General features: G+C 41.3%; 1 protein-coding gene across 3 annotated transcripts in view; it reads right to left on the bottom strand.

Annotated features, from left to right (window-relative positions):
* The window catches only part of VPS35 (VPS35 retromer complex component), a 26,319-nt gene continuing 762 nt past the window's right edge, over positions 1-25,557 (bottom strand). For 2 of the 3 annotated variants that reach the window (XM_017740865.1, XM_017740864.1), the window contains exons 2-17: positions 18,771-18,869; positions 17,324-17,420; positions 16,712-16,835; positions 15,118-15,300; positions 14,587-14,800; positions 13,758-13,841; positions 13,206-13,315; positions 10,085-10,181; positions 9,845-9,993; positions 9,142-9,349; positions 8,356-8,511; positions 6,532-6,654; positions 4,857-5,036; positions 3,478-3,717; positions 2,648-2,791; positions 1-1,353 (exon numbers count right to left, since the gene is read on the bottom strand). In XM_017740865.1, the coding sequence (XP_017596354.1) occupies positions 1,174-1,353; positions 2,648-2,791; positions 3,478-3,717; positions 4,857-5,036; positions 6,532-6,654; positions 8,356-8,511; positions 9,142-9,349; positions 9,845-9,993; positions 10,085-10,181; positions 13,206-13,315; positions 13,758-13,841; positions 14,587-14,800; positions 15,118-15,300; positions 16,712-16,835; positions 17,324-17,420; positions 18,771-18,869 (2,388 nt within the window). In that variant the 3' untranslated portion in view covers positions 1-1,173. Of the gene's footprint in view, positions 1,354-2,647; positions 2,792-3,477; positions 3,718-4,856; positions 5,037-6,531; positions 6,655-8,355; positions 8,512-9,141; positions 9,350-9,844; positions 9,994-10,084; positions 10,182-13,205; positions 13,316-13,757; positions 13,842-14,586; positions 14,801-15,117; positions 15,301-16,711; positions 16,836-17,323; positions 17,421-18,770; positions 18,870-21,412; positions 21,589-25,557 lie in introns of those variants that run through there. The other variant, XM_008638808.2, reaches the window with a different exon arrangement.

Below are 25,557 nucleotides of genomic sequence, written 5' to 3'. Positions count from 1 at the left end.
TAATGCAATTCAATCAGTTATCTTTAGAACACCACATTCAGTAAAGGCAAACCAGACAGGTCAAAACTTTCAGCAACTGGCATTAACCCATGGACTGGACCAGTTTCACAGGAGCTGCCACTGGCCACGCTCTACTGCTCAGTTTCCTACAGCATTGTCATTTCATTGGCACTCAACTCTCTGGCACACAATCCAGTAGGATTCTTCCTCACTCCAGGTACATCATAAAAGCATTCTGAAATGGGAGCACACATCACCTCAGCATCATGTGGAGAAGCACTGGGTTTGTATCACAAACTCCTACATTAGAAATGCCAGCAGCCGCCCAGCTCGGCAGGGTTAACTATGCCTTGATTTTCTGTCCCTACAAAAGAAAAGTTCTTTTGCTTTTATCAGAAGGTTCAACATTAGCTTTGGGTTCAACAGTGGGCTCTGAAGAGACATGAAACAACAGGTGTTAATAGCAACTTTATTGTTTCACTGGTGCAAAATCATGATACTGAATAAACTTGTGTAATGCATTTTCCCCTAAATTTACAGTAACGAAGGTTATACATATCTATATAGATTGCAATTTCTCTATTTTTCTTATACTATTTGGAACAAAATTATCTTGATAAATATGCCCTGTGCACAGTACTGGCCCTCACTGAATGTCACAGAGCCTTAATATGCAAAATATAACTTCTGTTTTTGAACATGGTACTTTAAAACTCTCCAAACATGCATTAATATATTCTAGTTTTAGGGAAAAATATTACACTTAGTTTTAACTTGCATTAAAAGAAAAGCACAAGCAGAATTTGACATAGAGTAATCCCAAAAATCTGATGCTCTGTAAGGATCAGACACAGTTTCAGCTGACAGTCACTGCCAGTTTAGAGCTCTAGTGCTACAGAAGCAACAGTGAATAGACAGGAGAGAAATCAGAACTGAAGAGCCCTACCATGTCACATGGATTTCAAAGAAAGTCTCAGCCATGCTAACTGATGAAACCTGTAGTTGCTGGTCCACCCTTTCAAATTTGTTAAGAGTACCCAACAAGTGTTTGAAGTGCCAGACTGAACACATGAATGTTAACTTAACTTGACATTTCTGAAAGGCACAACCTAGGAACCTATCTTAAAAAAAACATATGGTATGTAAATGAAAACAGGTACAGTGAGTGTCTTTCTAAAGAACAAGACCTTCATAAATTGGCCCCTCAGATTCCGGTGATTCCCTCCTCAGACGCAAGTGCTCCAGTGTGTTGTGAAAGTGTTTGTTAATTTGTTCTGTTTCTTCAGTAGACTCAAGGTTTGGGAGATCTTCTCTGATCTTCTGTATAAGCTGATTCAAAACCTGAATTGTCACCTACAGAACATAAAACCAAAGTCATCAACACCACCTGTGTTGCACTAACAAGTGCATAGACATTAGTTTTATCTGACTTGTCTTCGAGCTATTTGTATTTGGACAGTCCTTCAAAATGCTGATAAGACTGTATGCAGACAAACTGCTGGTAACTGCCTCCTCTGGTTCCTCACAGGACCCTTCCAATTTCAGAGTTCTGTGGAAATTCACCCACCCCAGAAAACGTGAAAAACTTGTCATTAGCCTGATAGCTTTGTAACTCTTACAACAGCATTTCTCTCCAGTGTATTCAATACAAATTTTAAAAGCTTCAAACAAATGGCATACACAGTCAGATTGTATCTGCATTATCACAATCAGTATATGCACTGTAAGATAATTGTTTCTTACAGAAGTCAGTCAGGATGGTAATATCAGATTTAAAGTTCCTCTTAGAGAACAAGTCATGGCTGCCTACAGGCTGAAGTTCAGCACTACACAGAACACCATGGCACAAAATGCACTGCAGACCACCAGAGTATCCAGAGAGTATTTTTACATCTGCCAAGTGCTTTGAAATTCAAAGCTTTATTTTCATCTCCATCAGATACAGCATCTCCTATACTAGACCACTCCTATAGTAAGAAGCCAGTTGAGTTGTTGGAAAGTCAGAAAATTCCTCAAATTTCCTTAGGAATTCTCTCAGAACTACAGGGTATTCTTTCATGTCTGCTCTCAATCAATGACATCAGAAGAGACACTGATCTCTACTTGACCAAGCACATTTTTCAGACTGTGTAATTTTCCTAGTTACCTGCTAACAGAAAATGGATCAGGTAACTATCTCAGATTATACACATGCAATTTAAGCTGAATACCTGTGGTGTCATACCTATTTTGTGAAATTAAAGCTTACACCAACCTGGCATAGTCAGCAGTGACCACAAATACCTGTAAAGAATTTTCTTTCCCTTATGTACACATTAAGTTAGGTACCTCTAAAGTTAGACTCTTACTACTTTCTCATCTGAGTTCCAGTACATTTTAATCTAAAAATATTTCAGGTATACCAGTCTCACAATATTTAAGTTCATAACTAAACTGCAAACATTTTTCCCCCATGTAAGAAGAGCGAAATTTAATCCAACAGCTTTACTAGCACATCAAGACTTGACTCTTCTGTTATCACAAGAACTTGTGCATCTCATGAGAGACTACAGGGCAAGTTGAAGAGAATTTGTGGCATAGGTGTGAATGAAGAGTTTAAAGAAATGGTCCTTAAAAAAGATGCAACAGAGAATGGATTTCCACTCACCGCCTCATTCTCTTTTTCATAAAAATAGATGTATCTATTCAGAATTTCTATGAAAAGCTGGACTTGCAGAGAAGGGTCCATGCACTGATTTGCTATCTTCAGAGCCTTCTTTAGGCATTCCATCACTCTTTTTCCTCCATGAAGCTAGAAGAAAAAACCCCAAAGTTACAAGAAATAAAAGAACCATAGGGAGCACCAGTATCTCACACAGAGCATTTCCTGGGGTCTGCCACAGAAACACAAAACTACACAAACTGCAAAGAGCAAGCTGTCACTGAAAGCCCACCCTGCCTGACTGCCACCAATATTAGATTTTGTTAAATCACACAGTAACTCAAACAGTTGTTGAAAGCCTTCAATTACGAGATCAATCAACTCAATTTTGTAACATGTACTATAATGCATACTTGTTTCAAACACTGCTCTTTAAAATGACAACAGCTTATGTGGCAAGCCCTGAAAAACACACAGGATTTTTTGATCTTTACTTCAACAACTTGTATATTTAATTTGGAAGTTTAGTAGTTCACATGCAAACTACACTAATGTAATAAATACAAGCAAAGTGCAGCCCAGTCAACTAGCCTTTAACTAGCTGACACCCAAAAGCTTGCCTGGTACTTCCATCCTTAAGTTAGCGTTTTCTCCATTTTTTATTTATGCAGTTTACACTGCAGTGAGTTTTAGAGGTTTCACAAGTTTTCAAGTTATTAGAATAAATTCCAACGAAATCTACTTCACTGATGTACCTACTTTGGAAGTGTCTAAAGAAGAAAGGCAGAACTGTAACTGAGGCAGGATGTGTCCTACTGTTGTCACTTCGTTCTTACCTCCTCTCCATTCTTGTCAGTGTTTCGGCCAGACCAGAACAGATGGGCACAAGTGCTCACAGCTCTGCACTGGTCTGGCTTCTTCAGGAGTTTGGAGGCTGCCAGTGCACACTGAGTCCTCAAAGGCTCGTGGTTCTCCTCACTGAAGCACTTCATCCTCTCAAATGTCCCAATTATCAAGGTGATTGCAGCCAGCTGTGCTTTTGAGTCACTGATTTCATCTTCATACAGAGAGAAGGCCTAGATAATAGAGAGAGCAAGACTCAATCAGAACACATCAGAAAAACAAAAAATCACACCTGCTACTGACACAGCAGAAAACTATCCCATTTTACATTTGTTAAAAGCTTCAGGCAGGAAAAAAGATCTTTCATTTAGAGTGTCAAAATCAAGTTAAACCCACAGACCAGAAATAAGTCTTAAAAGAAATAGTATTCAAGTGGTCATAGCAAACAAGTGTGATCCCACATATAATCTGAAGATTGGATTCTTCCTCATTTCAAGCACCTGTTCAAACACAGAACTTCAGCAGCAGAAATAGTCCTTGAAGATTTGGTTCTTTGAAACACACGAAACAGCGGAGCAGAAGTTGGTGAGTAGGCAAGAAAAACACTTGCACTGCTGCTACATGGATGAAGAATCTTCAGAGAATAGAAAAGCTTGAACCATATCTCTAATGGAAAGTACATAATTGCCATGCTGCTCTCATCATCAGAACTGTGCTACAACAGCACCTGATACAACACAGTGAGAACACTGAGCTTATCAGCAACTCTGTTTAAAAACATGCATTTAGTAGCAGTATTAGAGGAAAGGTTAGGACAAAGCTTACAACACGGATAAAATGAAATACATTGGTTCTTTATCTGATGGGTAGGAGGAAAAGGTTGTTGCAACAAGTAAGGCTTAAGACCAAGTTACAAATTCAAGTAGATTTTCAGAGTGGTTTATAATAACAAGGATTCTAATTGGGAAAGCCCAGCATAGCAGTTGTGAACACTGCAAATTTTAAAAAACTTCCGAAGAGTGCTTGTGGTCAGGGCAATACCAGCTGGATATCAGGTGCTGGAGACAGAAGCAGTGAAAGAGCATTTTATGCTGAGAAAACTACACTCCTCCAGTGAGCCAACTACACGAGCAGGAGGCAGCATTGCAACATACCACATGTTGTCAGACTGAGTATTCAGATCAGTAGCAATGGAGCTTAATTCCACAGCAGCCTGGGAAGCAAGAATGAAATGAGGAGTTTCTACCTAGTAGCATTGGCTGTCCATCACTTCTGGTGCTTTAATCACACCGGATGGTTCAGTGTTCAGCAAACCTACCCAGGTCAACTTAAAGGCAGCACAGGACACCAACTCCAACAGCTGAACACTCACCTGGGACATGAACTCATAGGCCACAGTTTCATGATTCTCAAAGCCAATCTCTCCCGCAGCCAGTGCTCCCTGCAGGAAGAGTCGGAGAGGCAGCTCTGCCAGTTCTGCTTTGATCAGAGCACTGATGGTCTGATGAGCAAATGAGAAGATCTTCTGGCACTTCTTTTCCCATTTGTCATCCTAGACGAGAAAAACAAGTAAGACCTTGAACAAAAGTATTGCTACAAGGAAAAGGGAATCTGAACTGTACTAAGATCTGTTAAGCGCTCCAGTCTGTTGCCCTCTGATGCCAATGCAGTGCCCAGCCGCACAGTGTTGGCTTCAGTGGGTCTGCACAAAGTATTTATTTGACTTACAAAAATTTCACATCCATTTCTCCTACCAGCTCATAGGAGTCTTCCTCAGAAGCCTATACTGAACTGCAGTTAGGACAGCTGTGCTTAGCACATAACTAAGCAAAAGCCTAATGAGCCAAAGGGAGAAAAATTCTGTTCAGTTTAGAGCAATCAGAAGTGGAAGAGAATTTTAAAACCTTCATTTTGAAGAGTATTTTAACAAACAGCATTTAAACTTATTTCCCCACAATAATGGAAATATATATTTAAGGTAACTATCTCAATCAGAAAGCATTAAAGAGCCAAAATGGATCAGTCATTATTTTAACATACACTTTTACTACTACTGTGTAAGTTCAAAGCAAGTGCTTTTCTTTTGTAGGTTTAGAAACATTAAAATACTGTAGCTACAATTTAGAAATCGATGAATTTCAATAGCCAGATTTAAATCACTTTCATGCCATCAGTTCTGGTCTCCAGTAAAGGCACATAATCAGTCACCTCAATGAATAAACAAAACTAGCTGATTTCTGCTTCATCACTTCTCAAGTGCTACAGTAATTGTCCTGGGGTGATGTTATGAAGCCGCTTTATTCCTTAACCACCCGCTCAATGCCCAAGGACACTGTGCCCTTAAGATGGACCCGGGGGGCGGGGCTGGAGCCACGGGGCAAGTGCAGGTCGGTTCAATGGCTCAGCCCAAGGCTCGGGGCTCCGGCGACTCGGGAGGGAGTGTGCCGGGAGCGCTCCGCTGCTTTTTGGGTTTCTTCTGTGTTCCACTAGCTGGAAAAAGGTTCTGTTGGTTTTTTCCTTGGTCTTTTCCTTTCCCTCCCCCCTTGCCTCACTGCCTCCCTTCCTTCCTCGTGGGTCTGGGGGGCCTGCGGGGTGGCCCAGCTGGTCCAAGCCCGTGTGTCTGTTCCCTCTCTGGCAATTTGTTGTATTTTGAGGTTTGATTTTTTTTTTTCCCCCTGTTCTACCCTGTTTCGTTTTGTGTTAATAAACAGTGTTTTTTCCACTTTCACTTGCTGTGACCCATTTGTCTCATTGGTGGAGACGGAGAGGCCCTTCTCCCTTTGGAGGAGGTGCTCATTCCAAAGCACTTCCTCCTAAAATTTTGTCTCCAAAACCCGAGACAGTAATTTACTATGACTTGATAAAAATCTTCATTAAATTAGAAAGCATTCAAACCTCAAGCAAAAATCTGCCTTGAGAAAAAAAACCCCAAAACCAAAACTTGCCTTCTGTATCAAGTCTGAGCATACTTATGTAGCCAGACAAAATGCATTTTTAAGAAAATAAAGCCAAGCAAGCATACAAGAGCAAGCTAGAGGGGAACTTACCACTTTGGAGTTCTCTTTGTAGCGAAAAGCGAGCTGGTAGGCAGCAAAAACCAAGGGTGGCAGTGTGAAACGAATGCGCTGGTTCCCCCCTGCCCCGAAGTGCTTCCGGGCAGTGTTGAGGATCTAGAACAGAAGCACTGTGAGCTCAGAGAGTTCTTCACAGAAACAAGCACTCAAGTGAACCTCAGTGCCCGACTCTACATGTATTTTTAGATTAGATGTAGAATTCATGTAAATAACCTGAATTTACAGAAGCCTGTATTATACATATACACTGCGCTAGCCACACTGGCTAATATACTTGGACTAGGGTGTTTGAATTTACATCTCATATCTCTTCCATATAGCATACATAATTTAAAGTGAGATACTGTGAAAATCCCATAGCCTTGGATTTTTTCCTGCTGCTGCTGTATTGTAGAAAAATTTGATGCGAGCATTTGTGATGCTGAGGGAGCTATTAAGCATTTTTACTTGGAGGTGTTAAGTAGCTCACAGAATTGTACCCAAAAGATAATGTGACAAGTCCTTTGATGGCATTTAAAGGTGGTCAATCTGATTAAAGCAAAGCACTGCTAGATGAGAAAGACAGACTGACATTCAAAATCTTTGCAGAAACAGCTTCAACATCTCTAGCTATGTAAAGTCTTTTCGGGTAGAAACATCAATTTCCTTGATGCCAGCATTCCTTTGAGGGAAGCTTTGCTCTCTGTAAGAAAAAAAAAAAGCCCACCAAAAAAACCTTCCTGCTTTACTCCAGCAATATTCAGGAACAATGCAGCCAGTGACCACAAGGTCCTGAAACACAACTGTCTCCAATTCCTGTAAAGCTATGCTTCTCCCCATTACACAAGTTTTATTACACTTCAAGCAAGACTTTTTTATACCAGACCTTAAAGCCAAGCTAGATCAGTGCTAGTTGTCTTATGCATAGCTTGCACTTTATTCTCTTGCTCTATTCTCACTGTTTATACAGTGTGATGCTGCTGCAACTTCAGGAAAGAGTCAGTCAATTTTATTTCAGGCACTAACTGTAACTTCACAGTAGTCCCTAAAGCAGGTCTGACTTGAGCTAACTGTGCCATTTGCAGCAGCATCCAACTTCAGCACAGCTCCTGCGAGCTTCTCCAGTGGACTTGGCACAGACAGAACCCAGCCTTCTACCCTAACACACTTCTCAACATAGGGAGGTAATTTAAACTTGAAATAAACTACCAGATACAGCAGATTAACAACAGAGACCTACATAAAGCTGCCATAGGTCAACTCAAACCATTACAAGTACCATAATGCAGAAGTTTCAAGGACATGACAAATCTACTGTTAGAGATGGACCAAACAGAGAGGAAAAGCATTTGGAACCAAGCAGCAGGACACCACATGCTGTATGAAGACCCCATCCTTACAGAAATTTAAATCCCTGAGGCCAAACACACTAGGCTGTATTTTCTGAGGTTTTTGCATTCTCTTGGTATTAAAATACACAAATAGCAGAGTACGCCAAATAGCACTTGCTGTATTTTCAATAGAGGGTTATATGAAGTTGTCAGGACATTAAAAGTTCCACAAACTAATACAGATAGTTGCCACCTCATGGGATGGAAACTTTAAATCAACAAATCCTTAAGTCCTCACCTGCTTTTTCTAAATAAACAAGATATCATCCTACCATTAGAGGTGTCATACATAATGTTCTCTACCGAGTTTGTAGTGCCAGAGCAGCAACACCCCAGCTCCCAGTTTCACTCAAGTCTTGTATAGTCAATAATGCAAGAACTGTGACAGTTCAGAGAGCACAGACATTGAGAAGCAGCAGTCACCAACCAGGTACTGTTGGTCAGGGTCATCAGAACGCAGGAGATGAATAAATCTTCCCACAAGACTCTGCTCATCAGCAAAGTCCTCAGGGTCAGGATCTTCAGTAGGCTGATCTGGTTGATCCTGGATCAGGGTGGAGACCAAATTCATGATGGCATCAACCTGTTAAAGGCAATATAAGTTCTGTTTAGACTACAGCAGTCCGTAAGCATAAATTGACAGCAGTTGGGAACATCTTTACAGCCACTTTACACTTTATGTGCCTTACACCCTGAAGCAGGGTCCCCCTTAGCACAAGTGGGAAAGGGCAGCACAGCAGTGCAGAGGAAATTCAGATTCCAAAGGCTGTGCAGCCTTCTTTAGGTAATAGATCCAGTTTTAAAGGGATTCAGGATCTTTGTTCACACCTAACAGATTACTGTCTAGGCTGAGGTGTGGTAAATCAGCAGTAACCTCCAGGATGAGGTTAGGTGCAAAGGCATTTAGGAACACAGGAGGAACAATCACCAAGTGGGATAAAGCCTGTGCCAGGGGAGGCAGGAGCATGCAGGCTAGGAAACAAAGCATGCACTGCATGAAGTCACTCAGTGTGCGTTTTCAGGTCTTTGAACTGTCATTTCAGTGAAGTGATATCAGAAATTAAACATATTCAAATGACAGAAGAATTATCATCTGCTTGTGAACAACACAAACTTAATTTTGAGCCAATTTCCACCCCCTTGGTCACTCACCTGTCAATTAAAGCAATAATTATATTTTTCACATTCACATATAAGTTAACTTATATCATACCTGTTCTTGGGACACAATTTCTGTGTTATAATCCAATACGTTGCTAAGCACATAACAACTCATGCTCTTCCTGGACTCATAATCAAAGTATTCAAAGAGCGGGTGAAAATGCTTTAGTTTCAGAACTGTCAGGATGTTGTTGTAAGTATCAACAGGGATTTTCAAAAGTCTAGTCAGCTCCTTTGAAACAGCACTGCTTGTTGCAATACTAAAAGAAAATATATGCAAAAACCCACAATTAATCAATAGTTCACACATGTAGACAGGTTTAAAGTCTGCTTCAGAATATCAATTCTGAGGTATACAACAACTAAGCAACCTGCTGCTAGGGAGAAAGGAAACAAGTATCAAAACAAGTCAGATCTTGCTCTTTGGGACATACAGTGACAAATGCATGTTTTAAGTTGCTGCCAGCAGAAGCAGAGACTGTGGCTGCAAATGCAGCAATAGCAGAACTCTAGTGTGCTGGAAGGGATGCCTACACAATGCACACACATGGTGTGGCTGTACAGCACAACTTATGCACAGGGAAACAAGTCGTGGTTAGTCAGGAGTTTATCAGGACTGCTGCAGCTCGGTCCAAAAGCAGTGACCTTACACATCCAGAGCATGGCTCTGCTATCTTACCAAACATGGTGAAATGCAGAAGGCCTGATTTTAGGGTATTAATTGCCATGCCGAAGAAAATGCAAGAGACACTTACTGTTCCAGATTAAGTTTGTTGAATATTTCCACAGTAGTCTCCAACACCTTGTCAACATAGTCCACTCGATCTGGGTAGCATTTCATAGCCAGGTTAATGAGAGAAACTTGCAAAGACACCACATCCTCTGAGGGCATATCCTGCCGAGACTGAAATTTAAGACAGCATGAAGTTGTTACTAAAGCACAGGACTTGGCAAAAAAACACCCTCAAAACTGCATGCAGGGATACCAAACATACCTGTATAACAGTAGCAACCTGCTGTGAAAAGATGTCAAACAGTTTGATATCTGCTGGGATACCAGGTCCATCTTCACGATGTGCAAATAAAGCCAACCTGGTGACAGAGCAAGGAAAGTAGCTTGGTCAGGATAGCTTTTCTATTCCTCAAATACAGACCAGAAAGAGGTACTGGCAGAAAAAGCAAGTCCTTTAGGTATATTTGGAAGCTCTATTACAAGCAAAAAGGAAATTAATGGAAGTCAGAAGCCTTATGAGCAACTGAGCCTGGTAACTATTGGTCCTGGAAAAGAGTGCTGACAGAAAAGCCAAGGTGAAGAAGGAACAGGAAAGACACTCCATAATTGATGTTCTTCAGCTAGAAGCAAGTGCTCTGTTTTTTCCAGCAGATAAAGAGGTATAGAGTAGGCTGACAGAAGAGCAAATATCCTGCATTTACTCAGTGATATCACTGAAATTAGACGCCCAATAGCATTCTCTACAAAACAGCCTCCAGGAAAAAAAAAAAACCCACACAGAAGAAATACGCTGACTTAACTGTTCTTTGTCTCTAAAGACACACCAACATGTTTGGAACTTACACTATTCGCAGAGAACAAAATACAAAGAGAACTGAGAAGAACAGATAAGTGAAGAATACTTTTGGGGGGAAGGGGGGGGTGAGGAGCACAAAATTGCTATCCAGCAAGCATTCAGGAGATAACAGGTATTTCTATCTGTAAGAAGACAAAGTCATGCCAGCCATCATTTCTGCAAAAATGAGACACAAGACAAAAAGCATCACTATCAGAACACTAACACCTTACCTAAGTTGCAGCTTAAGAAGCTCAGCACTGCTACCTTGACTTTCTAATTATTGAGATTATTCTACTCTAAATTAGAGAAAGAACTACAAAAATATTTAGGAAAAGGCATCATATTAGAATTTTTAAAATTCTTTCTACAGGGTTTCTAAATTTTGATTCTGAATGAACTCTGGGTCTAAAATAAAGAGATAGATAAGAAAAGCCCAAAAAACTTCAGTGCCAAGAAAAATAAGACATTGAACTACTCTTATATTTGATTAGGGTGGTAAGAAGCAGACTTTCTAAAGCCAGGAACAATCACTGCCTTTTCTCAGAGGCACACAGCAGATTTCCTTGGCAACAGCTGGGTGTAAAGCCAGCAACACTACAAGGTATGAACAAGCTGCAGGCAGATGGCAGCATAATTAAAAGCCATGAATAGTTTAGTAAGGCAACAAAGATCCCAAAGCAGCAAGACTACTCGCAGAGATTCCTTTAGCAGGAAAGCCCCACAGGAATAAGGATAAAATTTTCACAAGCTTCTTCAGCAGTCACTGATGTTCACATTCAATTACTCAATGCCAGCTGAAACGAAGATGAGAAATGACAAGAGGCACAACCTTTACCAGGCTGCTTCACATCTGTACTACACAATGCTGAAACTCTTGGCCATTGCTGCTACCAGCTCCAACACAAACACAAGAGCAACATCCTCCCTACATGCATGGATTCCAAGGACAGATCCACTCATATGCTCCAACACTTGCAGTAACATCACAGTCAAAATCTCAAGCTGCCATACTACAAAGATCATCATGCTGCCACCCTTCTGTCCTTGTTGTACAGCCCAAAGAGAGGGCTCTGGAAGCCTTCAGTGGCCCAACAAACCACAGTGGTGGTACGTCTGGGAGGACAGAGGGTCACTACTGGTCAGTCACTTACTGGTGTTTGTAATAGTAAGAACACAAAAAAACTTACTGTGGAGGTAATACCGAAGTTTAACACGACAGCAAAAGCTACACAAGGAAAGCCTTCTCACAAGAATGACACTGCCACACTCCAATGTAAGAGCCTAGTAAAAGATCCCGTGACCTCTTTTAAAAGTAATCAAGAGAGTCTCAAAAACCAGTTACAGGCAACATTTCTTGGGATTTGGGGGTTTTGTGGTGTTTGGGATTTACAGTTTTGGGGGGTTTTTTTTAAGCTAACAAAACTATGAAAAATCTGAGCCACAGCATGGAAGTGTGGGAAACCAATCAACTCCTGTGAACATCTCTATATGAAGTATGAAGGCAGCACAATGTCTCTGACAAATGCACAAATACTGAAAGATATTCCAATAAAAACCAAGTCTTGAACAAATCAATCTGACATAACCTGGAGAAAACAAACCACAGACTTGGTAAGTAAACAATTCAAGATCCTAAGTTATACCAGTCATGCCCAATACACACAAGTCCTCTCCAGGCATTAGAGATGGTACAGTAATCCACCCAATGCCGAATGCCAGGGGACCCAAGGTCCCTGGAGTAACTGAAGCCCATACACCAGTATATGGACCAGATACATGAAGGTACATGTTTGTGTGCAAAGGCAAAGGACAAGGCTTTTCTTGAGGCTGAGAAGCCATGCAAGCACACTTCCTTTCTGCAGCAAGAAAGTGCAGGTACTCACTGAAAATCTGTATTTCCTTTCAGCATACAAATTAAAACTTCAGTTTGACCTTAACAGTTTTTTCCAACCTAAAGAATTCTATGATTTCTCCCCCAAATCTGACCTCAGTGCAAGCAGTTTTAAGCAGTTCCTCCACAGGAAAAATGTGCTTTTGGAAGAACAGTCAAGATGTTGGCGGCAAGCTAAGAATTAAGAAGGTAGTTCCATTTCCTACTAGCTCTTCTCTGAAGAAGCACTGTTATGGTCTCTGATCAAACCTGCAAAGTAAAGTATCCCTAATATATGATTTATCCATTAGGATCTTCAAGTTTTCAAGAGGTACCTATGAGTGATAGGGCTGTCAAAGCAGGGCACTGCTGTCACTTCAGTTTAGAAGCGTGAAACTGCTCAATACCAAATGGGTTGTTTCCTGGCTTAATCTGTTTACGAGTTTTAATCAGTCCATAAAGCAGGTTTCATTGGAAGCTGTAAAAGCAGAGTCCAGAGAGTAGAAGCTACAGAAATAATATTCTTCACAGCTTTAATTACAGCTGATAGAAAGACATTGAAACAGTGAAGTGGTATCAGAAATTAAACATATTCAAATGACAGAAGAATTATCATCTGCTTGTGAACAACACAAACTTAATTTTGAGCCAATTTCCACCCCCTTGGTCACTCACCTGTCAATTAAAGCAATAATTATATTTTTCACATTCACATTTTGGTGCAGCTCAGCACAGGCTCTGAGAAATGGGTTCAGGGTTTGGAGGTGAAATTCATCTGGGAAAACCTGAAGTTTTAGATCAATAGTCATCAAGTTATAAACTGAATTTGCCCATTGTTACACAGAAGTAAAATGCAACAGAATAATTCTAAAGCAGATAGCCACATAGTAAATACACTCTGGCCTATGAAGCTGACCTTGACTGGGTAAATGCATGAAGCAAGAGATGTAAGACAAATGGGTAACTTGAGGGCCCGCCTATCTATTACAACTCACAACACAGGCACTGCTGCTCAGATGCTTACAAGCTACTGCAACAGAAGGAGCATAAAATGGACCTATCTCCACTCTGCCCATCTGGTAAAAAATATAGGACAAGCCACTGTGCACAAGTCCCAGTGATGAAGTTTTCCAGTCCATGAGGAAGATGTGAAAGCTGCCTGAATCTGCCTACGCATATAGAAGTGTCCCTGTGTCCCATCACTGCAATTGAATTTAAGCAGCTCACCTGTATGATGCACTCCATGAGGTACTCCTGAGCTAAAGCATCTCTACAATTCACAACTTGCTCCAGTATTCCAGGCAGAACAATCTGGAATGGGGGGAAAGTCTTGCAGTGATCTTACAATTACCTTCTAGGTTTATATTCACACATGCATTTAATCAAAGCAGAGCAGAATTTCTAACAGTTCTCAGCTGATTCTCTACATAAAAGCTTTCTGATAAAAAGTCCCATTTTTCTGCAGTTCCATCCTTTGGAGAAAAAAAATCTACTGATGTCAGAAGTCTGTCCTTTTCATACATTATGCAAGCTCTGATTTCTTAAGTCAGTGCTACTGACTTTGCTGGCACAAACTCAGGGTCTCAGCAGCACCACTCAAAGTCATTTTCAGCAGCTGTACTGTAGAACTTACAAGGGACAGACTTAAATAATACATTTCCTTCACTGTCATTTCACACAATAACAGTTCTCTTGAATGCTTTGGGAAGGACAGCCTCACAACTTGTGAAGTCTACCTAAGAACACTGGATGTGTACACATCCCTTAGACCAACCCATTATTCTGCAAGGAAAATGGGAATTGGGAAGGAAACCTTTAGAGCTTCTTGTCACTGTTACAGACAGACTTACAGGACAACGCGTGAATCATGTCCTTGGCCTGAGAACACACTGTATACAGTATTCAGAACTTTTCCTCAGATGAAGAGTTTGAGGAGCACTTGGATTACTGAACTTTTAGCAAAGCTATAACACTTCCAGCTGCTCATCTGGAAGTCCAAACTAGTTTAGTTGCAAAAACGTTGGCAGAAGTCAGAAAGAATGGACAGCCATCCCACCTGCTTGTATCTCTCCACATTAACCCCTTCCAGCTGACTGAGGCGAACCAGGTTTGTTCCCACGAGGATCCTCAGCTCCTGCCTCTCACGCTCCCTTTTCTCTCTGTCCCGACTGTGGCCCTGGTGCTGCATTCGCACCCAGAGTTTGTTCATCTCAGCAAAGTTCAGCAGCACAAAATCCATCGAGTCACTGATGTCTCCAGTGGTTTCTTCACTGCAATTGGTGAGAGGTTAAGAACAGAAAAGCTTGTCAGAGGTATTCATCCTTCCAGCCACTGGTGAACATACAAGTTTTAAGAAGATTAGAGGGTGGGGAAGTGTGAGGTGGGATTTCTGGGTTCATAAGAAAGGTTCATATCCTCACTTGTGAGAAGCTTTAGTGCTGGAAGGGAATTCTTAACGGACAAAACACCTGTCAAGTCTATGGAGTTCTAGCATATCTACTTCTCCCATATCTGAAGAAAGTCAACAGAAAGTTTAAATAAGCTCTATTAACAGTAATTTTATCAAGTTATAGCCCATCCTTCTTACTCTGCTTGCTCGCCTTCATCTGGTAAGATATTCCTGGTACACTGCAGGAGATAGTTTCTAAGAAAGAGGCCTCTAAGAGGATGCTGCACTCCACGGCACATCTCCACCAGGTCTTTCAAAATATCTTTCCTGGACTGTGGAAACGACTTGACATAGACAACACCTACTGTTATCAGCAGATACCTGCAAAAGGCACAGAGTCAAACAATAAATTATTAAGTAACAACATCACACTTAAAGGCAACAGTTCCTTTTGTTCATTATGGCAGGATTACCAAAGCACAAAAAAAAGCAATAAAATTATCACCTGGGTCCCGTAATTTTGCATATTTAGTCAGCTTTCAACTCCTATTCTCTGCTACAGAGCACAGCAAGTCTGAACAGCCACTAAACCTCATTACAATGCTTGATACACTGAATGTGTAAATGCTCACAAAGCTCTGAATGCTCTCAGACTAGCTCATTTATACTTCCAGCATCCCACCACGCTGGAAAACAGCTCTGGCACACACAGATTAGTAACCTATGATGGGGAAGTAGTTAAACCTCTTTCACACTGTACTCTAGCAGGATAGGAACTACTCGCTTTGAACTCATTCCCTCAGCACCTCTGCATCAGGTAACAGGCAGCAGGAATATGTGAGATGCAGAAGACTGGTGCTCCAGTACATTTGGACTCCCCTTCAGCTTAGAAGACAAAAACTACAATACTCAGAACCTACAGGTTTAGAGGCCTCACCCCCTCCCTGCATGTTCCTCAGCCTCATGCATAGGACCTCCAAGAAAGCACCACAAGTTTCACCAGAGAGAACCAGAGTCTACAAGCAGACAGGAAGATGACTCTGATGGTTACACACAGGGGGAAAGACATTGTGGTAGCCATCAGCCAACTCCAGAAATTGCATGAAGATGCAGCCTAGTGTGTCCAGAGCCTCTTCCTGGCATGAACACAAGGTCAGGAATGAAAAACTTCAGCACCAAGCAAAATCTAAATCTGACTATGTCAAAGATGTACTGCAGCCCAACGGTCACATATTTAAAGATAAGCCTTACAGGCCTTCAGCATCATTTCTGGCGTGCTATCACTTTGCAAAAAAAAAAAAATATTCAGAAACACAAAGACTCTAAGAGTGAAGTCACAAACTTTCAGCTTCTTCCCATTTCTCATTCTCTAAAAAGGCAGAAGGCTATGAAGTAACTACTGTGTGGGAGATGCTAAGATCTAATCCTCAGGTAACACAAACAGTTAATAAATGCATAGTCAATCTCCCTGATCAGAGTGTGGTACTTGGTTAATCTTCCACTGACCAGTTTTTTACCCCAAATCCAACTTGACTCCAAGATTAAAGTGCTTTCATTTTGGTCATGTGCAAAATTAACACACTGACAGGAACAACTGCCCTTCTGCACCTGCACTCTTGGCCTAATCCCAGAAGTTTCACAGTAATCCACTCTTAAGACAAGCAGAAATACTATTGACCATTGTAAACTGATTGAGAAGTCAATCATTTTCTGAACCCAGAGCTGGACAACTACTCACCAGTTTAAAAAAGAAAAAGCAAACAAAGCCAGACACCAACATATACACACTTACAGTCTTGGAATGATATTTCCAGCGTACTGTACTAGCTCATAAAGGTCTGCCACTTTCCTGCCTTTGGCAAATTCATCTGTCAGGTAGACTTCCAAGTAGTGCAGCTCATCAGAAATTGCCATGTCTTTTTTTCATAGTTAAGGATTTTAAGTTAGAATGTCTACAACATTTTCATAGTAATCTGCACACCCAGGAAGAAAGATGCTGTACCAAATACAAACATGCCCAAGCAGGCAGTACTCCTGAACCAGTAATCACTATTGGGATAAGTGTGCAAGATTAACCCCAAGCCTTCAATCAATTTTTAGCATATTAGAAAAGGGAATAAAAGAGCTGTTTCACAGAGCTGATAATTTTTTTAGAACTAGACTCCTGAAATTTCCCAGAGGAAGATATTAAAGACAAAAAAGACTTGCTTTTACCAGATAGAAAAAATGAACTTACACAGTGAGCAAGGTATATATTCTCCTGCGATATATACACGTAATTGAATACTGAGGAGAAAAGTGCTAATAAATATCTGACACAGGATACCATTATACCAAAAAAAGCAGATGAACATCCCATTCCAAATTCAACATTTCAACTATTAGTTTCCTCTTGAAAGGATACAGAGCTCATAATAGCTCTTTGGAGATAACATAGAAGTCCGCAGCTCCCCAAGCATGTTGGAAGCATGTTTCAGAGCATCCATGAGCTTGTTCTTGTCCTTCAGAGGAAGAAAGAGAAAAGTCTGTTAGAAATGAAACTAGGCAACTGCAGGATTTTTCACCTATTAAAAAAAAAAAAATCAAGTGATTTAGTATCTAGTTTGTACTACACCACCCACGCTAACTAAGTGAACATTTTACCTGAAGGCAGTAAGATGATGCCTCTGAAGACAGAGCTACAGTAATAAACTGCAATACTAATGGTAGAAAAATCTAAAATCATTCTGCTTATGCAGCAATCTCCACCCAATACTCAGATTCTATCGAGTAAGCAAAAAGGAAAGGGTTCCCTTCCCCCAAATCTGGTCTGTCATTTGCTCAGATCTCACAGATCTCCTAGAAACCCCTAGGAGACAGACAATACACACTCCCATCAACACCCTCCCCTACTTCTCACCACAAAAAACACCTCCCTGAAAGGCACCACTTACTAGTCTGCATCTAACTTACACTTCTGATGCATTTAGTCAGCTGGCATCACAGGATACAACCACAGACCTCTACTCTACCACCTATACAGACTTGAGCAACCCATCACATGCAATAGCAGTAAGTTTTGAGGGAGAACAAAAAAGAATTGCTAGTGTGACCCACTTAGTGTATTTATACTGTCACTTAATGACAGATAGCAGTGAAAAGTTCAGCTGCAGCTACTTAAAAATTTCCAAAGCATTCCATTGAGTACAAAAGTGGAAGAGGTGTTAAATTTCTTCCTACTGTCATTTGGCTGCAAACAAAGTTCCCACATGAAAAGAGGAGTATTTAAGTTTTCAATACAACTTTAAGCAGTTTCTCCTAATAAAAACAGAGGCTTCTCAAACACAAGAAAGCTATGTATGATTACATAATCTGCCTGAATTGGCTACAATTCCAAGATAAAAATCTCAACACACCACTAGCCAGTGGTGTTTTCCAGTCACAGAAGAATTCACATGTCCCTCTACAGTTAATCACTACAAAATTGATCCTATGCAGCAGGTAATTCATCAGCAGCCTCTCAGTCTGACAGTCATACCAAGAAAAGGCTACATGAAAAAAACAACAGAATGGTGGACATAAACAATCTCATAGTAAAGTTCATCTTAGGTTTATTTAAATGCAAGCACATAAATTATAAGGGTACATCTTTAAGTTATCTTGTCAAATACTGGAGCAAAATCAGGAAGACATATTCAAAGAATACCCAAGGCTCATTCTCAATGAGCAGCTGCCTCACTTATTGGAAAAGGGTCTGGCACAAAGATGCATAAAGGGTTAATTTTCCTCACAGCACTAGAGGTTGGTATTGATTTACTGTTTTATTCCTAGCAGACAAGAAGCTTCATTGCATTTTTAAGTCACATTCTTACCAAGCATCTCTTCATCTGGAACGACTGCACCTTCACAGCCTGAATGGCTTCATCCAGGAGCTTTTCCTGTTCATCCTGAGGAGATTGCTGTGTTGTTGGCTGGAGGAAAAAAGAAACCAAACAAAACTGAATTCAATTATTTTTATTAAGCTGTTTATGACTTGACTAAAACTGGATTCCCACACTTTAGAATGCACTGCAAGTGACACTGCAGTGTGACCACTCAAGAGTTGTCAGAAATGGTTGTGTGACATGTAAGGGAGAAAGTTCAAGTGCTCTGCAAAAACCCGAGGGGAGGTTACAGGTAGCCTGTGAGCACTCCTGCTTCCTGGAGAGCAAAGCCATGGGGACAGAGCAGGGCCAACTTTTCCTTTCTGACATTTAGAGGTCAAGAATCCAGTGCAAGTACATGAGAAGAAAAGCTCCAAGAGAATGCAGAGACATGACTATGCTGAGAGGAAGCACTGTTATTACTTCTGTCCACAGAGCTTCAAAGCAATGCCCAGACCACACACTGCAACTGCACAGATGCTTTCTGCGCTCACAAGTCACAAGTTCTCAACTGCTATCTGAGCCATGTCATTCCATTCAGGACAAGTTTCAGATAAGCAAAGGATAAAGTACAGTTAGTGCATTCCAGAAGGTAGAAACTACTTGCAGACAGGAACAGAAAGCTGAAGAGAAACAGCAACTCTTCATGTCTCCTTGTCCCAGTCACTCTGTCACATTGTCAGAGTGACTCTCGTTTCCCCTCGGAGAGGCACATTCTAGGCCTTCAACTGAAGTTTTCACCACCTTCTGACTTTCCAAGGTTCATACTGCACTTTCTTAAAATATTAAATAAATCCACTGCTTACATCCTTAGATTTCCCCTCAATCCAGCTACAACAGGCCTTCTCCTTCTGCAGCTGCTCCCTTCCCTCTACCCGAATGAGATCAGTTTCTACAAGCATCTTTAAGCTATTTGCTAAGATGTCCGAACTGACACAGATCAGAACCCCTACTGCTGTCCCCACCTGCACCCAGCCTTCTTCCTAAGACTTTACAAGGAAACACTGCCATCCACCTCTTGTTCGGGATCAGCCTTCAACACCTCATTAGAGCATCTCCACTTCTCTCAATCTTGCCGTTTGTTTTCAGATGAAATACTGTGGGAGATAAAAGCACTGATGTGGTATCTCAGCTACATCTTCTCTAGTCTTGACAAATACCAAGCACACAGTGATTTAGCACAGCAGGTTCTCTGAGCCTACAGCAAATTCTCAGCTATTTATACTTGTTCCCTTCATCCACTGTGCTCAGAAGGTCCCTGGTCTCCTCTTTTTAACTGCATTTCAGAAACAAGCTGGAAAGCCATGAATTACATCACCCTAATGTTTTTAAAAACACTGTCTTCAGTACCAACTCCCACATGCCCCATGCGTGGAGTCCCCAGAAGTATCTGTTGAGGACTGAGATTAAAATCGAGGCCTTCATTAAAACACAGAAGTTTTACTTTAACACCAATTTAATGGTTACGAAACATTTCATACCCCTGTTATTTCCCATATGTAATTGAGTTCTTGTTCTGCAGTTGAAATCTCCCCACTATCCTCTTCCACATACAGAAAACAGAGAGTGCTCTGCAATCCTGTTCTTGCCTTGACCATGCCCTAACAGGCAGTGAAACTCCGCTCTTGAAGCTCTGCAATCACCCAGGTGGACAAAACCAAGGCTGATCTGATCCAACACTGGTGACAAACCTGCTTCAAGGAGGTTATATGAGATAAAGATTCCTTCCAACCAACACTTCTGTGACTCTGTGCCTCAGTAATATTCCAACTATGGACAACAACCAACTAAGAAGTGTACTTCGTCCACAGAAAAAGCCATCTCTGCTAGTTAGAGGTGCTAACTGCACCTCTTACAAAGCTCTCTCTACATATAATTAATCTATGTGCAGGTCTTCTGAAAATGATTTAAGCATAAGGAAAAAGCAGTAACCATGGCTAGATGATCCTATTTCCCCGGCAATTCAATAGCTACAAATCCTCAGACAACCTCAAACTGTGAAACAAGTATGTTCTGCCAGCAGAAGTTTGCTGTAATTGCTAAGCTTTAATTATTCAATGGAAGATCAGACTTTTAAGGAACGTCAAATGACAGTGCTGGGACTCACGTGCAGTAATCAATACCAGAACATCACATAACAGACTTGCTGAATTATGTCTATACCAGAATGTTGGCTACACTCTACAACCCCCTGAACCCATACCAGTGCTTTAGAGAAAATGAATCACTACTGAGCTGAATGTCCTATGTTCCGACCACATCAAATCTATATGTAAGCACAGCTAGAAACAACGCAGCAATGCTAACACTGACCACAACTTCCTAAGCCCTCTTCTCCTGATGGGCATTAAGTTTACATAGCTACCAGCCCTGCTCTTCCATCCCCAGCTGTTCACGGGGCCAGGTAGTGCTTGGAGAGCAGTTAAGGCTATAAACCATCAAATAAGCTGTAAGACAAGCCCAGCTGATTAATAGATTACCATTCACCTAGTTCAGCCTAAAACCATACCAAACACTGCAAGCGGGGCTGTGAAAAGAGGGCTTTTTAACAGCAACACCGAGCCAAAGCATTTATTGAAACATACACTTACTTGCTACAACCCCAAGAAGTATTTGGTTGAGTCCATGTGCATTGGTTTCCTTATTTTTGGTGTGCAAACATGCTGGTTATGGAATCATGGCTACAAGTTTGGGATTACTGCTTTCATGATACCAGCTATGAGCGCAGCAGATACATCTGTATCTTCTTACAGAACTTTAACCGCTGTAGTTTAGCAGCAGCTGGGGAAAAATTGGGAGTTTCGTTCATTTATAGTGTCAGCTTTACATCAAACTCTGTCTGCATTAACAGAAGACAGAATACTTCCATTTCTGCTCTGAATTTGAACAGTCAGGGCCCACACTCTATTCAACACTAAGTACTGAATTCATCAACAGAAGCATTTTCATGTTAACAGGAGATATTAACTTATTTCTTCAGTATCTCTTCAAGATATAGAGAATTAAGAAAGAGGGAAGTTCAATTTGTATCAGTGCTCATTTGAAGACTGAGAAGGCCATCAGTCTAAACAAAGATGTCTTTACTACAAGGACACTACATTTCATGTCTGAAGTGGCACCCGTAGCAAAATAACCTACACTACTGTCAAAAGCATACAACGGGAGCAGTCGTGTTATTTGAAGGGTTGTTTGTATCAGCTTTACTTCTGTAGGAATAGAAAACATCTTAACAGCAGCACTACTGAACAAGTTCCAACTCTTTCTTACTTTTCAAAGTCTGAATATTCATCAGCTTACCCCTTTCTTCCAACTTCAGAAGGCGAACTCTTTCAGCTTTAGAACTGTAGGGGTTCCCAAAAATAATCTGGTTATTATCAAATGATACACAAGACCACATCAAGACACGTATATCCTGCTAACACGTGCCTGAAGTTTGAGGATGTGGTGACAAAAGGCAAGTGAAGGAAAGAGAACATACAGCAAAAGCCTACCAGTGACATCCAGCCGGGCACACACTGAATCAGAACACAGTTCTGTCAGATTCCATGTTGAATAAAGCTGTTTATGTTCTGTATTTTCCACTTAAATTACCAACCTAGTAACACAAGATGGTATTTCCAAGTATCATTTCATTAAAAAAGCAACCATGGAGTCCTAGGCACATCTACAAAAATAATCTTGAACATAAGCTTTTGAAGTGGAAGATGCTTTGACACTGGGCAAAAGCAGCAGTACTCTGTAACTGAGGCACAAAATATCCTGCCTTGTCAACTACATGCACAACAAGGTATAAACCCCTGCATGAACACAAGAGAAGCAATTTACAACGATTACACAAAATGTCTGAGCTATACCCACACCACATACACGGCAAATGTTGAAGAAAAAAAATACAGTTGATGAGAAGAGTTTTGCTTTACTCATTTTTTCCTCTGAAGCAACAAGGATGCAAGTGAGCAATGCAGAAGGGACAGAGGACTGCCTCTCCCAGCTGCACCAGCAGTTTCTGCACAAGAGACAAAAGCCTTTTGCTAACTTTGAAGATAAGGCTAGCATAAGTTACCACATGCAAGTTATGGAAGTCAAAACTCACAGCGGATGAATCTGGAGGAGGGGGGAAATCTGGCTTTTGGGTTTTTGAGCTTTTTGGTGTGCTTTTTTTGTTCCTTTCAGGTTTTGTTTCTTTGGTGCTTTTTTTTTTTAATAAAAAGGTAAATTGTTAAGTAAACTGTAAGCTACTAAACTGTAAGTTGCCTTGGAAAACAATTTTTTTAAACCCAAGACAGCTTCAAACCAGCTGACCAGAGTACTTAATACAAGTTATCCTGCAGATAACTATTAGGGAAATGTATTATTGCAGCAGCAAACATTATTCTGGATCATGCCTATCCTCATAACAGCAATTACTCCTGAACATACAAACCAAACATTGCACCTACTGTGTAAGATTTACTCATTTTCCAACACTCAGTTCCATGAGACTCATTTTTAGCTCTGTATTTGACACTAAGCTGCACTCTAGAGATGGCCCAAAATAATAACCAATGTGCTGACGTATTTCACTTGAAAATCTGGTACCTTGCAGTACTCAAGAATGACACAGTACTGAGAGCAGAGTTCAAGGGAGCTTGTTCAAGCCTAAAAGCTCACGTTCTGACACACAGGTACCTTAAGCTACATGCAAAGTATAAATAATAATGAGTAAAAGGTTTTGCTTCCATTCCATTCTAAAATGCATTGTCATCTAATCTCCAGAAGTCCTTTTCTTTAGCTAACTGATGTGCTTACAGCCTATTCCACATGGCACTTCCTTGTATTTGCTCCCATGCCTGTACTGAATACCACAACAAATGACATTTACCCAAGGAGGTTTTCCTGCCTCCTCCCAGCTGGATATTATTAAGACCACCTACCAAAACATCACTGTTGAGACATTTCAAATTACTGCTACCCAAAAGAGAGGATGGGTGAGCTACAGCAGCGGGTCAGGACACTGCCAGCCTACAGCGGAAGCCTGGATGCACACAGTGCACTGCTGGGTAACATATTGAGGGAATTACCCAAAAAAAGGCATAAGCACTTGATACCATACAGGAAGCTTTTCTCTGCAACACTGTGGGCTTCAGAACTTCTATTGTATCTCACAGTATAGGAGCTCAGAGATAAACCAGAGAGATAAAAGCATTTTTCACATGTTGAAACTGGTACTTACTACCACAGGAAGCCACAAGACACTATTAAGTATTAAAGAGATGGACTTTTTATTCAGGGTATGATCAAAACCAGCCAGAGCCCTCTTAAAACAAGTCATGTTAAAGGTACTTAAGCATTCAGCTTCAGGGTTTAAACCAAGCTCAGCCACAGGAAATCACAGGGGAGCTTAATCTGGTAGAGGGAATTATCCCATGTTCAACACCTGTGATTATCCCATGTTCAACATCTGTAACTTTAATTTTTCTGAATCACCTGACAACAGCTACTCTTAGAAAGAAGCCACAAGACCAGACAAGTCTCCAGCCAGTTCCCATGGAAATGACAGGCAGAGAAAAGCAGTTTCATTTCTGAATTAATGACTATCACACAATATTTGTGTGGGGGACAGAGACTGAGGGCTATATAGATTTAGAATTTTTCATCACCCAATTCAGTATTTACCAGTCTTTCAAGTAACACTACAGGTTTTACCCACTCCCAAAGATACAGACATCAACATACATATAACTTTAAAAAGAAAGTCTCTTCTAAAAGCCTAAGAACTGTGCAATCCCTTCTTTATAAAGCATTCAGCTATTTTCTGCCTCACTATATACTACTAGTACTGTTTACACTCCACACTTAGGCTAATAACACGTTATGGTGGTTACAGCAAGTGCTACTTAAAATTTTGTTGAATATTACACACCGCTGAAGGCACATTAAAGATATTTGTGTTTTACTAGGAAACCTGACTGTCCCCTTATTTTCATTTGATTGAAAAGCATTTCTCAATACACATTATTTCCATGTGGAAATTTCAGGTTTCACAGAATGAATGAGGTTGGAAAGGACATCTGAGATCGAGTCCAACCTACGGCCGAACACCACCTTGTCAACCAGACCATGGCACTGAGTGCCACGTCCAGAGTCCAGTCTTTCCTTAAGCACCTCCAGGGACCGCGACTCCACCACCTCCCTGGGCAGTCCATTCCAATGTCCAATCACCCCTTTTGTGAATAAATTCCTCCAAATGTCCAACTTGAACCGCCCTTGGCACATCTTAAGACCCTACCCTCTTGACCTATTGCTAACTGCCTGGGAGAAGAGGCTGACCCTCACCTCGCTGCCTCCCTGCCTAACAAACACCAACATTTGCGGCAAAGAGCGCTAATGAGCTGCGCTTACCAATGCGAAACCACCTCTTCTGCCGGAAAAGAAAGGAAGTTTACTCGGGAAGCCTACGACAGCAGTCTTGGAAGGTCAGGAGGGACTGGAGCACAGGCTGCAAGGCGGACAGCCACGGCATACGTGCACAGCACCAGCAATGACACAAGCCCGGGTTTAGCACAGGGGCAGCACAGCAAAACAGACCGAAACTGACCGCTGGTACGGCCGCGTTTCCCCAGTAAAAACACCACTTTCCTCTGCGCCCTACGAGCAAATGGGCTAAACGCAGCGAGGCAGTGACCCGGCCCAGGCCGCGGGCAGCGTTCCCACCGACACGACGGGCCCAGCCCGCACCTCAGCCCCGCCCGGGCCG

This window comes from Corvus brachyrhynchos, unplaced genomic scaffold, assembly GCF_000691975.1.
Source record: "Corvus brachyrhynchos isolate BGI_N302 unplaced genomic scaffold, ASM69197v1 scaffold26, whole genome shotgun sequence".
In the NCBI taxonomy this organism is placed as follows: Eukaryota; Metazoa; Chordata; class Aves; order Passeriformes; family Corvidae; genus Corvus; species Corvus brachyrhynchos.
The sequence above is the reverse complement of the archived record's forward strand: the minus strand, read 5'-3'. Positions and strand labels throughout refer to the sequence as shown.